Consider the following 13,811-nt stretch of genomic DNA (forward strand, 5'->3'; position numbering starts at 1 on the left):
AGTATTGCATGGGGAGGAAGTGATGTAGGCTGTGCCAGAAGGTCAAATATCTTTAGTAATCCTAGGGTTGCTGCCTTAGGATCCAGCACTTTGTGGATGTCAAGATTTAGGATCGCGCCCATCTTTTCTAAAAATTTAGGGTAGGTTAGATCCTCTGGCAGTGAATAGGGCTCTGCCGGTTCCTCCACCAGGTCCAAAGGGTATCCCGTTGATGAGTCGGGATGTTGGTGGAAGGTCTTGAGTTAAGGGGTTGTGGCAGAAACTCCTGAGGTTTTGGCAACTGCAGCGGTGGAGGAGAAAGAGCCCTTGGTGAAGGTGACCTTGGGCGCACTGGAGATGAATGTTCCAATGGTTTTGGAGAAATGTTATCGCTACTCGGCGATGATGGAGGGAGCTGGTAAGAAGATTGCATGGCTTCAAAGAAGCAGGAAAGGGCCTCCGAAAGCTGGGAAAAGGCCTGCTGAGTCTGAGGAGGCATCGTCGGCCGAGCTGGAGTTTTGGATGGTGGGCTGGCAATGCTGCTAACAGAATGTCAGAATCTGGTGCTGTCCAGTGTTGTTTGTGGGTACGAAGTACCTCAGGTGCTTTGCACTTCTTACTTAGTGCTCCTGCAGGATATCTCCCCTGGACCAGTGCCTGGAGGTAGACGATATGTCTGAGAATACTTGAATGGAAGAAGCTGATGACGAAGAAGAAAGGCTTGGAACCCATTCTTCTTCTGACCTAGATGGGGAGTCTGGGGAACCTTGCCCCAGTGACGATGGAGAACGTCTAGAGTCTTCTAATGTCACAGGAACAGAGTGCAATGAGGTGTCATAAGGATACGTAGTGCTTTTTCTTTTCTTGAAGGGCTGTAATTGAGTTTGAGCCGATGGCTTAGAAGAATGCTGCGTCAACGACGCCGTGTCCTGCGTCTGCTTCAGTGAGGTATGCGTCCTCTGATGTTTCTGCGTCAGCGCGAGGGAATCGTGCGTCGTCACAGGTGCTATGTGCACCGTTGTCATGTGCGTTGGGCATTGCATGGGCATCTTAGCCGACGCATGAGGCCTCTGCGCCGGCTCAGAAGGCTTGGTCTTCGGCGCCGGCTGGGGAAGTGTCATCTTCTGTGCTGTTTGCGCCACGTCAATATGCTTGTGTGCATATCGTGCATCTGTAGCTTCTTCGAGGTATGGGACTTCTCACACGTCAGAGCTCCCGACTTTGGATGTCGCATAGATGCATCCGAGTCCCCCCGGCTCTGATCTTTAGTCTTTATCGGATCTTGACCCCTGGAACCCTGCTTTTTACTTTTTTGTCAGTCTCCCCCTCAAGGCATGGAGGTGGGGGGCTCCATTGAAGATGCATGACGTGCCGGGACCGCCGTTTTGGAGGGCCCCAGAGAAGACTGGGCTTCTGACGGCGGGGCATACGATCCACTTCGTGCCAATTTCAAGGCCAGAATTTTATTGGCCCTTTGGCGCCTAGCCCCTCTGTGACATACGTCCGCACAGACGCAGGGTTTGAACCCAGACGGTCTCTGCATGTCTTTTCTGCAATGCTCTTCATTTTCTTAATTTCTCTCTTTTTTTTTTTTTTTTTAAATAACGCTGAGGAGATCTGAAGCTCCACGTGCGATCCTGTGCGTGGAAAAAAACAGACTGAGGAGAATCTGTTTTCCAGTGCGGGAACTCGTGCGCAGCCTCAGAGCAAAGCTCTGACATCACTTTGAAGCTTCGCCTCCCAGGCCTGATGGACAGTTCCCATGACAAAATGGCTAATTCAGACCTGTTATCGACAGGAAATGTGACTCACCTTTCTATACTAACATGCAACTACCACAGGCTTCAGTGGTTATAGAATCAGCCATGCAGAAAGCAAGGAAAACCAGGCTGCACTCAAACTACCCACCAGGTCGTGACAATAAATCTCTGGATGATTTCGCTAAAAAAGCTTATCAATCAGGAGTTCTAAATGCCAAAATACAAAGCCATCAGTTTTATGTGGCATAATATCTCTTTGAATGTCTACAATCTTGTGCTCCTACCACAGGGGCCGACAGTCGGCCTCTGTGATATAGTGAGGGCAAAGGCTATCGGTGCCATTTTGAATACTGGCAGCCGATGGCCGGAGTGCAGGAGGTCGCTCCCGGACCCCCGCTGCCTTTTGGCAAGTCTTGTGGGGGTCAGGAGGGTCCCCCCCTTCAAGAAACCACCAGTACCATGGGTTATCAACCCAGTTCTGGAACAACTCATTTTACCACCTTTAGAACCAATGGACAGCTGCCATCTTCGGTACCTATCCTGGAAAGTACTATTTTTAGTTGCCCTTAATCCATATCAATTAGAAAGAGAAAAACGTTTGCATACATTGGACTGCAAAAGGGCATTAGCCTATTATAAACAACGAACCCACTCTCCCACTAGGGCCTCTCAATTATTCGTTTCCTTCAAACCAAATATTCCAGGATTTACCTGTTGCTAAACGCACCATCTCTAGTTGGATAACTCAATGCATGCAGTTCTGTTACCACAAACAAAATGTCAAACTGTCTTCTCATCCCACTGCTCATCAAGCACGGGCAGTGGCCACCTCATTGGCCCATTTAAGACACGTTCAACCATTGGACATCTGTAAGGCAGCCACATGGGCATCCCTTCATACTTTCACATCCCACTATTGCTTGGACCAACACACTGCAGAAGATGCCAAATTGGGCAAAGCACTTCTGCAGTCATTATCAAAAGACACACCGTAGTCACCTGTCACTTAAACTACATCACGCTTACCTGCACATAAACTCATAAACCTTTTCATCAGCGTGATGGGGAGCTTAGGACTCCCATGACAGCATGGCTAATTCAGCCCTGCTATCGACGGGAAAAAGCAAGTTTGCTTACCGTAAACGGTTTTTCCGTCGATAGCAGGATGAATTAGCCATGCTGACCCACCCATCTCCCTGGGCCTGATGGACAGTTCCTATGACAGCATGGCTAATTCATCCTGTTATCTACGGAAACACCGTTTACGGTAAGCAAACTTGCTTTTCTATATTTCAAATCCGTTTTCCTCGAGGTGGGTGTAGTGGAAAACGGAGAGTCACAGAACTTTTCCAACAGTGATTCTAAAACTGGATGTGAAGGTAGTGCCGTAGGTTCAGCAGGAGTGTCAAACATTTTAAGGACGCCAAACATTTCTTGTCTGGGGTCTGGTATATCTTTGGTTTCCATGCCTAACCGGAGACCCACTTTTTTCCAGAAATTGTGAATATGTGAGATCTTCCGGTGGAGAGATCGGCTCCGGAGGCAACTCTTGCGGGTCGGACGGGTATCCCGTTGATGATCCTGGAGAAGAGTATGAAGCTGAAGCGGCAATCTGTAGAGGCTGTGTTTTTTGTGCTGGTCCTGGTTGAGGGACGGGGGAATCTCTTCCGGTTCAGCAGGAATTGGTTGGTTTTGTTTCTCAACGGATTCCAAAAATTGAGATAAAATGCTAGTAATTTGCAAGAGGGTATTTGAAGCCGAGGTTGAAGTTGACGGTTTCAGCTTTGTTTGGTGATGTAGTGATAATACATCTGCTTTAAGGATATTAGTGTCAGGAGCTTTCTGGAGGGCCTCCATCCATGGGCGAGTGGGTAGGTATGGAATGAAGTGGCTCTGGTAGATCTGAATCTCCACGACAATGAGAGGTCGTAGATGGTACGGAGAGAACTTCCGAAGAAGAAAATGAGTCGGATCTCCGTGGGGGAGACTGACTTCCTTCCAAGGATAGCACTAATGGTGAAGGATTCCTTCTTCTTCTTTTGTGTCCTGTATGATGTTTCTTGTGTGCTATGACTGCTTGTGTCGGCAGCATCGGTTTTATGGATGCGTCTGTGCGTCAATGCATGGAGTGGAAGCATCAGTGCGTCAATGGTGTGCTAGTGTGTCTGTGCGTCGATGTTCCTTCGGCGCTTCAGATCGTCGACGCGGCGGTGTTTCTTTGCATTCATGCGCCGAGGGTGCCTCGATGCAAAATGCGTCCTCGGCGCATCTCCTGCGCTCTGCGTCATTTGGATTTTTGATTTTTTACTTCTCTTTGGACCGGGAGGGTCCGCAGAGGTAGCCCTTCGATGGCCTTGGGCTTTTGGAGTCGTCTTTGGTCCCGGAGCAGACTTAACTGAAGTTTCAGAGGGGGCATACAAGCCCGATGCTCCCTCTCTTAAATGGGTGATTTTTTTTTTCAGCTCTTTGCTGCTGTGCCCGTGGGGACATGTGGCTGCAGTCCCGGCAATTAGCCTGGTCATGTCTAGGACCTAGGCATAAATAACAAAATTGGTGTCTGTCTGTCACAGACATGATTTTCCCACATTCACAAAACTTGAAACCTGGTCTAGGCATGTTTAGTGAAGGGAGCTATCCTTTTCCAAGTTTTAGAACAGTTTACTGTCAGATTTTTTCCACAGAAGTATTCTTTCCTCGCAGAGAGAAGAGCTCCGCTTGTATTCAGTCGCGCGGAATAAAACTGACTGAGGAGCCTCGAAGAGACACGGCTGGTATGCAGGGAGGAACACCTCACCAAAAGACTTTGGGTGATCTTAGAGAGCTCCGCCACGTAGTGGCACGGAGGACATACCCAGACAGCATGGCTAATTCAGCTGCTTATCTATGGGAAAAAGCTTGTTACATAGGTTAGAATGGTTTACTGCCTTTAAAAATGATGGCTCTTATTCATGTTTATATTTTATTTTTTCCTGGGATTTGTATATATGTTTATAATAAAGGACAAAAAAATTTTTGTCCTGTTTTTTTGTTCATTATAATAAACGTATACATTTTCAGGAAAAATAAAAAATGAAAACCAAGGTCTCTACTTATGAAGTAATAAGCTTTTCTTATTTGTTGTAGCTGTAAAAATCATTGCTTGCATGCTCTTCTTTGTATTTGTGTAACTTGTAACATACTGTGTATGCTTTCAATGCTTTAGAAACAAAACAAAAAAAAACAAATTACCGCTAAAGACTGTATTAGGGTAGACCATCCTTCACAGTTCCATTTGTGCATTAGACTTATTTTTTCTGTTTTTTATTACTATATCATTAAAAAAAGTTAACATTTCAATAGAAGTGTTTGTTTATGGATTGCAGGGATCTAATTAACTCTATGAATTTGGGAAAGCAGAATTAGGGGGAGCTGGGAAGGAGAGAGAGGACTCAATCAGTGAATTCCAGTGTTATGCCAAGTATTGCAAGTATGTTAGCACTGTGTGTATTTCAGCTCCCAGATGGTGTTCCACAGCTGACCCTTTACCAGTACAAAACGTGTCCGTTCTGCAGCAAGGTCCGTGTCTTCCTCGACTACCATGATCTGCCCCATGAAATTGTGGAGGTGAACCCGGTGCTGAGGCATGAGATTAAATTCTCTACTTATAGGAAGGTGCCCATCCTTATAGCTCATGCAGAAGAAAACCTGGTGAGTGTCTGCCAAAGCATTCTGGTCTCTGTGTAGTTCACATTGGAACAGCTCAAGGCATATCGCAATATCCCCTCCCCTCACTGATTACACTGTCACCCACGATTAAGTTCATATAACCCTGATTAGAACACAGCACGTTGCCTGACACATTGTTTTAAATTCTCAAAACAAAGTCCATGACTGCTGCTGCTTCAATAACAAATTTTATTTTAGTATTTAGTTTAGTCACAGAGAATAGGGTCATTCAAAATTCCAGCTTCAGACACTTCCAGATATTTTTAGCAAACTGAAAATTACTTTCATGCTAGAAGCTGAGCTTTCACCAGGAATGAATTGAAATAAGATACCATTCTGTAGGAATACATATTTAACTTTTTTCACAAATTTTGGTGTGCAAGCTGTGTTGAGCTAAATCCTCTCTTAAGTGGGTATATGATACTTGGCAGAGACAGGCATGAATAGAAATCTTTGGTAGGATTCAGTCCTGAGCTGTCTTTGTTTTCCAGCACACTCTCTAGCATTTGATCCCTCTGATATTACAAGAGGTGACAGGACATTGTCCTGCTCCCTAATAATGAAAATATAACATTGTCTCATGACCTACAGCTTGGTTTTGTGTTTTGATTTGATCCTTGTGTCTTATAGCAATTAAATGATTCATCTGTGATCATCAGCGTGATGAAGACTTACCTGTTATCCAGGTAAAGGTGTGCTGGGCCTGCCAGGAGGGTGAGATCCACATACATACATCCTAGCAGGACAAGATTAGAACAAGCCTTCAGAACCTCATTTAGCCATGTTGCATTGTTTCTATATAATAATCTCCTCCCCATGTGACAGAAATATCTTATGAAATTCTGCAAGAGTCTTAAAGCCTGGCTGTTTACTTAGGTCTTTAATATGGGCTAGCATTTTCAACTGTCTTTTATACCAGACAAGCCGTTAAGCCCGTTAAAACGGTCAAGATTCCATCGGTCAGAGCCGCTCTGTTCTCCACAACTTCTTACCCTTCCTACTTACTCACTCATATCCTCTTCCCTTTTCCTTCCATCCCCTCTCATCTTCCCTTTCCTTCCCCTCTCACCTCATCCACAACCCCTTCCCTCTCCCTCAACCCTCCTCCATTCCCTCTTTTTCTCTTCTCCAGAACGTCTTACCCTTCTCACTTATGCACTCATATCCTCTTCCCTTTCCTTACCCTCTCACCTCATCCACAACCCCTTCCCTCTCCCTCAGCCCTCCTCCTCTCCCTCTTGTTCTCTTCTACAGGGCCAGCTGTACCCTGCTGAACCTCTGAGATGCAGAGGGCGAGGGGCGCCGCTACGGGGACCTGCCTCTCTCCGTACCTCCCTCCCTGTGTACTGTGGCTTCGCTGCTGTCCCTTTGCTTGTTGGTCCGTCTGTCCCTACCCCCCTTCCCCGGCGGCGGAGGGATGGGCTCAGGCTGTTGTCAGTCCGACCTCCCCACCCCCGCACCGCGAAGGGCCAGAGGCGGTGGTGGTGGTGGCAGGAGCTGCAGCGGCGGCCAAGGGGGGATGTCGCAAGTACTTTCAATGCTGTCCCTGTGCATGATGGCTGGCCGTCCCAGCTCCCTCCCCCCTTCCCCAGCGTAGGAGGGACGGGCTCAAGCTGTTGTCAGCCTGACTTACTCTCACCCACAGTAGAGAACGGCTCTGACCGATGTGCTCTCTCGCCCGAGCTTATCCCTGAGGGTGAGATACAAAAAATAGAACAACTATTGGGGAACTGCTTAGTACTTGTGACCCAAATTAGCTAGTGTAAGAGACAGGATGCTGAGCTTGATGGATGTTAGTCTGACTCAGCATGGCACTTGTTTGTTATGTTCTTAAATCTGACCACTAAGTATCAACTTTGCATGAAAGCTAAGGTTTTTTTCCCCCTCTGGGATTGTGAGTGCTGCTTCTGCAGCATTCACAGCCAGGCTGAGGAATAGAACCTTGGCCTGCGAATTGAACCCAGCTCGTCTACATGGTGCTGTTTCACGTTTGCCATGAGGCAGCAGGATTATGAATTTTGAGTCCCCTACCTCTGCAAGTATAGCTTCCTTATTATCCTGCTATATCAGACCAGATTTATGGGTTATCCCCACCTACTAGCAAATAGACAGAAGAGACACCTTTTTCGGTGATGTCTTGATTGATGCAGCCCCCGGTAATAATCTGTATTCACTGTCAACAGCAATTGGTAGGCAACTGCTGATCTGATGCAACAGCATCCCAGTGCCCAAGTTCTTGGTCTTTCTGCCTCTCCTGGTGGTAAGGAAAGGGCAATTTTTTTAAAGCCAAATATTTGGGTAGATTTTAAAAGCCCTGCATGCGTAAATCTTGCCGGATTTACGCGCGCCGGCACACCTATTTTGCATAGGCCGCTGGCGCGCAAGTCCCGGGGCTTCGTAAAAGGGGTGGGAGGGGGCGTGTCCGGGGGTTAGGGGGCGGTCCGAGGCAGGTCCGGGGGTGTGGCGATGGTTCGGGGGCGGGAGGACGGTCCCGAGTCCCCCGGCACTGCGGCCTGTGCCGGGGGATGGCAAGGCAGCGCGCACAAGTTATGCCTGTTTCGAGCAGGCATAACTTGCACAACAAAGGTAGGGGGGGATTTAGTTAGGGCTGGGGGGTGGGTTAGATAAGGGAGGGGAAGGTGGGGGAACGCGGAAGGAAAGATACCTCCGAGGCAGGCTGCGCGGCTCGGCGCGTGCAGGCTGCCGATTTTGCGCAGCCTTCCGCGCGCCGACCCCGGATTTTATAAGATACGTGCAGCTACGTGCATATCTTATAAAATCCGGCGTACTTTTTTAAGATCTACCCCATTGTGTAATATTGCTGCAAAACGTAATTACGTGATAAATAGTTTTTTTTGTGTGTTAATCGCTTATTGTGGTTTAATAAATCGCCCCCTAAATTTGTACCTGAGGCAATGGAGGGTGAAGTGACTTACCCAGGGTCACAAGGGGTGGCAGCCCACTGCTCTAGCCACTATGCTACTCCTCATGGGATAGGGACCCATGACATCGGGTGTTTGCTTGCCCCTTAGGTGCTTTTTCAGGGGAGTTCAGCAATCAAATGCTTCTAAGTAACTGCTAGATGTCTGGGATGGGGGCAGAGGGACTTTGCTGAGGTCTCCCCCAGAATCTGGGGTAAAGGAGGATCTTTGGTTCTTTGAAAGAAGGGGAGTTATCCTTTGATGGGAAAGGCACATAAGTCATCCAGTTTTTTCATATAAATTAGATTGCTTCCCTTATTTCCCAGATGGTTTCATCCTTTCAGATGATAAATTCCAAGGTTAAGGAGACTTCTGTTTGGGAGAGAGTCCTTAAGCCTTCCTAGGTTTTCTCCTTCATAAGAGAGTGGAGGACATGCTCCTTTCTGAATGGGAATCTCATGGGGGACAGGTGGTCTCAAAGGAGCCAAAGCCTTTAAAAAAAGAAAATGGAGGACATGGTCCTTTTCTGAATGGGAATCTCCTGGAAGGTGTTGGGGTCAATACCCTTGTTTTGGCTGTATCCCGCAAGGCTACTATCCTTGTAGAAAGGGGCATAGCTCTTAAGGACCTACAGGAAGCTTGAGATTTAGTTGAAACATTCCTTCACATCTTTGGGTTGGGTGTTGCAAGTGTTCATTTGTAGGGGTTATGTGGCCCAGGTGCTACTGTGCTGGATGCAGTAGCTCCTAGAGAGTAAGGAGGTGGCCCACTTAGAATCAGGGTCTGCCTTTTTAACAGACACTTTTATATGACTTTATTAGATCATAGAGATCTGTTGCTGTGGCAGTGTGGAGGTTGTTATGACTTTGGCAATGGGTGGCAGATTCTGTATCCAAGACCTGCCTTAACAAGCTTCCCTTTAAAGAGAAGTTATTATTTGGTGAAGACTTGGAAAAGTTGAACAAGGATTTGGGGGATCCTAAACCCTAAAGGCTCTCTGAGGATAGGTTTCTTTCAGACTCTGGGGGTTGCAGTAACTTCCAGGCGAACAGGAGCTAGTGAATGGGGAAACAGTTTTCCTTCCAAACTACAAGTTTAGAAGCAGAAAGTTACAGAAGCCAAGGACAGATTCCGTTTGCTCTTCGGGTGCCAACCACTTCTCCTAGTGAAGCTTGGTGGTTCCCATGGGCAGTAGGGAGACATACCATATAGAGGATGACCTTTGCCTCATTTTTTCAGATGGTATTTGTTTTGCAAGTACTATTTGCAGATATGGGAAGTAAGGATGTAGAAAAACATGTTTTCTTGTTCTTGTTCCATCTTAACAGATATAAAGGAAACTTGGTAAGGCAGAGGACATTTATTTTATTTAATTTATTTATTTATTTAAAACCTTTTCTATACCGGCATTAGTGTGTACATCACACCAGTTCACATTGTAACAAAATGATAGAAAATACATATAACAAGGACTAATGAATAGTATGGGTGGGGGCGCGCATAAGTCAGTGTGGAAGGATAGAGCAACTGCATAGAAACTTATTTTTAACAAAGTAAATATCAGTGGTAGGTGTCCATATAAAGAGCAGGTAGTAAAATACTGCACAGAGCGGCAGTAGCCACAGAGGCATTCACGGAGCGGGATGCCAGTGGCCAGTGGTAGGTGTCCACCTTCACGGAGCGGAAGGATGGAGGGCTGTCATCTCCCAATTAAATAAATAATAAAAAAACCCAGGGATGGGATCCATCAGTTCTAGAGGACGCATATAAAGAGCAGGTAGTAAAATACTGCACGGAGCGGCAGTAGCCACAGAGGCATTCACGGAGCGGGATGCCAGTGGCCGGTGGTAGGTGTCCACCTTCACAGAGTAGAAGGATGAAGGGCATCCATCTCCCAATTAAAAAAAGAAAAGAAAAAAAGAAAAAAAAACAGGGATGGGTTCATGGGCTTATAGGTATTACCAATTATTAGGCTTTTCAATATTTGATGATAGTTAATGTGACTTTCAAGGCATTCTTCACTTTCGGTGCATGTCCAGCATGACTCCTTGCTTCAATGACAGGGGAAAAGAAAAACTGATACTTCACACATTTCCAGCATTGCCCTCTGCTTCATGGCAGAGAGCTATGCTGCCGCTTACCCAACTAATCAAACTTAATATTTCACTTGGAAGCAGCTCCAGCACTGCTCTCTACATTAATGGTGGGGGTGAAAAGGGAATTAGAACATAAGGTTACTAAGAGCCAAGAGAAACAGTTAAGTATGAGAACAAATGTGTGAAGCTTGCTGGGCAGACTGGATGGACCGGTTGGTCTTCTTCTGCCGTCATTTCTATGTTTCTATGTTTCTATATACAAAAGCGTAAGTACAAAGCTTGAGTACAACAGAATATTTAGGTAAAGTGAGTCGAACGGAGGTATACTAGAGGGGGGAACAGGCAACTATGATAAATCATGACTCTTCATGCAAGGCTGAAGTGAGAATGCTATAAGGGGAAGCAGATGTTGAGAAAGGGGTATATAAAGGTTATTTTTGGAGCAGGGGAAAATATGTGCATTGGCATCAGGAACAAGGAACTATTTGCTTGCAAGCTATAGGAAAAAAGGTATAAAAGGTGATGTTAAAGATTAGAAATTTGGAGAAGGGGCGTACATTGCGTTGTACCCGAGAAGACTGTATTACATTTATTTGCTATATATGATCTAGTATTCTGCTTTACTATTGCAAATTGCAAACCTGAGATATGTATGGATTTTAGAAAATTACTACTAATTTTCTTTTGTCTTATTACTAATAAAATTGTTGATGAAAATTAAAACAGATTTTCTTGTATAATTGGAAAAAGACTTGAGTAGACCCAGGGAGAAGAACCGCCCTGAAGGTTTAGCCAAAAATAGCAACCTTATGAAAATAACTTAAGGAAAGAGGGAATAGAGAACTTCTGTATCTAATTAATAAACACTTCCACTTCAGAGCACTCCCCTTGGTTTCTCCACATCTCTGGGAACTCTTACCAAAGTGGTGGTGGTGTCCTTGTGAAGAGAGGGTACCTTGATAATTGGTTGATAAGAGCCAAATCATTTAAGGAATTTCAGACAGCATCCGCCAGAATAGTACAGAGCCTATAAGGAATGGACTGCGTAGTGAATTTTGTAAAGAGCAACCTGGTTCCTTCCCTACTTTCCATGAGGCAGAGCCTGTCTTGGTGGTTTCCTCTCTTGAACATCTCAAAGAGAATGCCTCTGGATACATTCAAATAAATTGTCATGATTTTATTTATTTATTTATTTGCATTTCTTATATACCGGCATTTGCGATGGGAGTCGCATCATGCCGGTTTACAATAAACAGGGTGTGACAAAAGGATAAATACTTAAAACACTTAACATTAACATGTGATAGAATAGGAAGATAGCAGTTACAATAAAACAGGGACATAATGCAACTTGGATTGTAGAGAAGGTGAAAGAGAAATTAACAATGAGCTAAAAAAGAAATAGCCAAGGTAATACAACCTGCCAAATTAGAAAAAGAAAAATACATTAAGGAGTTGTCCAAGGTTGTTGATTACTCTGACGGAGTTGAGTTGCTTGAATTGAAAGTAAGTTCAGTTGGTATCTGGAAAGGCTTTCATAAATAACCAGGTTTTAAGTCTTTTTCTAAATGTAGGAAGACAGGGTTCCTGTCTCAGTTCTGGTGGGATGGATAGATGCAAGTTTACTAGGCTGGGGTGCCCACTGCAGAGATCAGTTAGTTCAGGGGCTCTGGTCAAAGTAGGAAGCCTTGTGGTCTTCTGCATTTCTTGCCCTTAGTGAAAGGGGGTAGTGGTTTGAGTGTTCTTGAACGAGCAGGGGTGGCACCTGGAGCCCTTTGGTGTCCCTGAAGGCAAACCTGCTCTGCCAATGGGTGGAGAGCAATCTGCTGCAGAATTCAGCTGCTCACATTGTGGAAGAGGAGAACATCCAAACTGACTTCTTAGGCAGAAATATGTTGGATTCTGGAGAGTGGGAGCTCAGCCGAGAATCTTTTCAGAAGATAATAGGTTTTCATTACATGGATTTGATGGCAACACAATACCAAGGCCGAAAGGTTAATCAGTAACTGAAAAGAGTGGGGCCCCAGTGGGATCGATGCTCTGATTCAACCCTGGCTGAAGAACGAACTTCTTTATGTATTTCCTCCCTGGCCTCTAATAGGCAGGATTTTAAGGTGGATAGAGGATCATCTGTCATTGGAGCGACAGATGATCGTCTAAGGCTGTAGGTTAGTACGGCTCTTTATTTTTGGGTGTCTTGGTCTATTATACTATAGCCTAATCCTTGGAGGATTCAGCTCCATTCTGTCCTATGGCCTGGCCCTTGAAATGTTGCAGCTGTGCAGGAAAAGATACCCTTCAGGTGTGATTTTTACTTTTTTAAAAAGCCTATACAAACTCCACTTCATTTGCTTATACTTGGGTCTGGAATTTATTTGAGGCTTCCTGCAGGGAAGTAGCAATTTTGCCCTGGTGAGTCAAACCCACCATTTTATGTTTCTTGCAGAATGGTTTGGACAAGGAGTTGGCCTTACATTTCAGAAGTAGGATTCAGGAGGCTTTGGTAGTTTCTCAGCCTGATGTTTCTAGCTTTCTTTGGGGCAAAGTATTGACATCCTCTATGACCATGGTTCTACAGTGGGATCTTAATTGGTTCTCAGTCTCCTTGTTTTGAGTCATTGAGGCTGGCTTCCTTGAAGATTGTGGTCGCTTATTGTTCCATCAGATGTATCTCAAAGTTGTAGGATCTTTCTTGCGTTTTCTGCAGATTCTGCCTTTTTTTTTTATCCAGTTCCTTCTTTTTTGCCCAAGGTTGCTTTGGTATTTCATTTAAATCAGACAATCTCTCTCCCAGCTTTCTTGATTGAGGATTGTCAGGGAAAAAACAAGGCTATTTCTTGGATGTGCGTCATGTGCTTCCAAGATATCTTAAAGTGACTGATCCTTTCTGCAAGTCAAACAAGTTGTTTGGAAGGCCTCATAAAGGTGAGATGGCTTCCATGTCTTCTTTGGCAAGATGGATTAAGGAAACAGTATCTTCAGTTTAATTGCTGAAGGGGCTTCAGGTTCCGGAGGCTCTTTGAGCTCATTCTACTCAAACTCAGGCTTCCTGTTCTCTGGAGATTTGTAAGGTGACAAATTGGTCATTTTTACATTTATTCAAGAAGTATCACAGGTTGGATGTGCTAGGCAAGAAAACAGCTTTTGGGGCAGGTGTTCTAAAAGCAGCTCTGGCTTCTTCCCACTCATGTTACTTAACTTGGGTACATCCATTTGTCTTGACTGGTGTAACAGGATGATAAGAAAGGAGAAATGTAATCTTGTCTGTTAATTTCTTTTCCTTGAAACCTGATACACAATAGAAACATAGAAATGACGGCAGAAGAAGACCAATCGGCCCATCCAGTCTG

General features: G+C 45.2%; 1 protein-coding gene across 2 annotated transcripts in view; it reads left to right on the top strand.

Annotated features, from left to right (window-relative positions):
* PTGES2 (prostaglandin E synthase 2) overlaps window positions 1–13,811 on the top strand; it is a 35,465-nt gene that overhangs the window by 7,923 nt on the left and 13,731 nt on the right. The window contains exons 2-3 of one of the 2 annotated variants that reach the window (XM_029611595.1): window positions 5,232–5,426; window positions 6,075–6,130. In XM_029611595.1, the coding sequence (XP_029467455.1) occupies window positions 5,232–5,426; window positions 6,075–6,130 (251 nt within the window). Of the gene's footprint in view, window positions 1–5,231; window positions 5,427–6,074; window positions 6,159–13,811 lie in introns of those variants that run through there. The other variant, XM_029611596.1, reaches the window with a different exon arrangement.

This window comes from Rhinatrema bivittatum, chromosome 8, assembly GCF_901001135.1.
Source record: "Rhinatrema bivittatum chromosome 8, aRhiBiv1.1, whole genome shotgun sequence".
NCBI lineage: Eukaryota > Metazoa > Chordata > Amphibia > Gymnophiona > Rhinatrematidae > Rhinatrema > Rhinatrema bivittatum.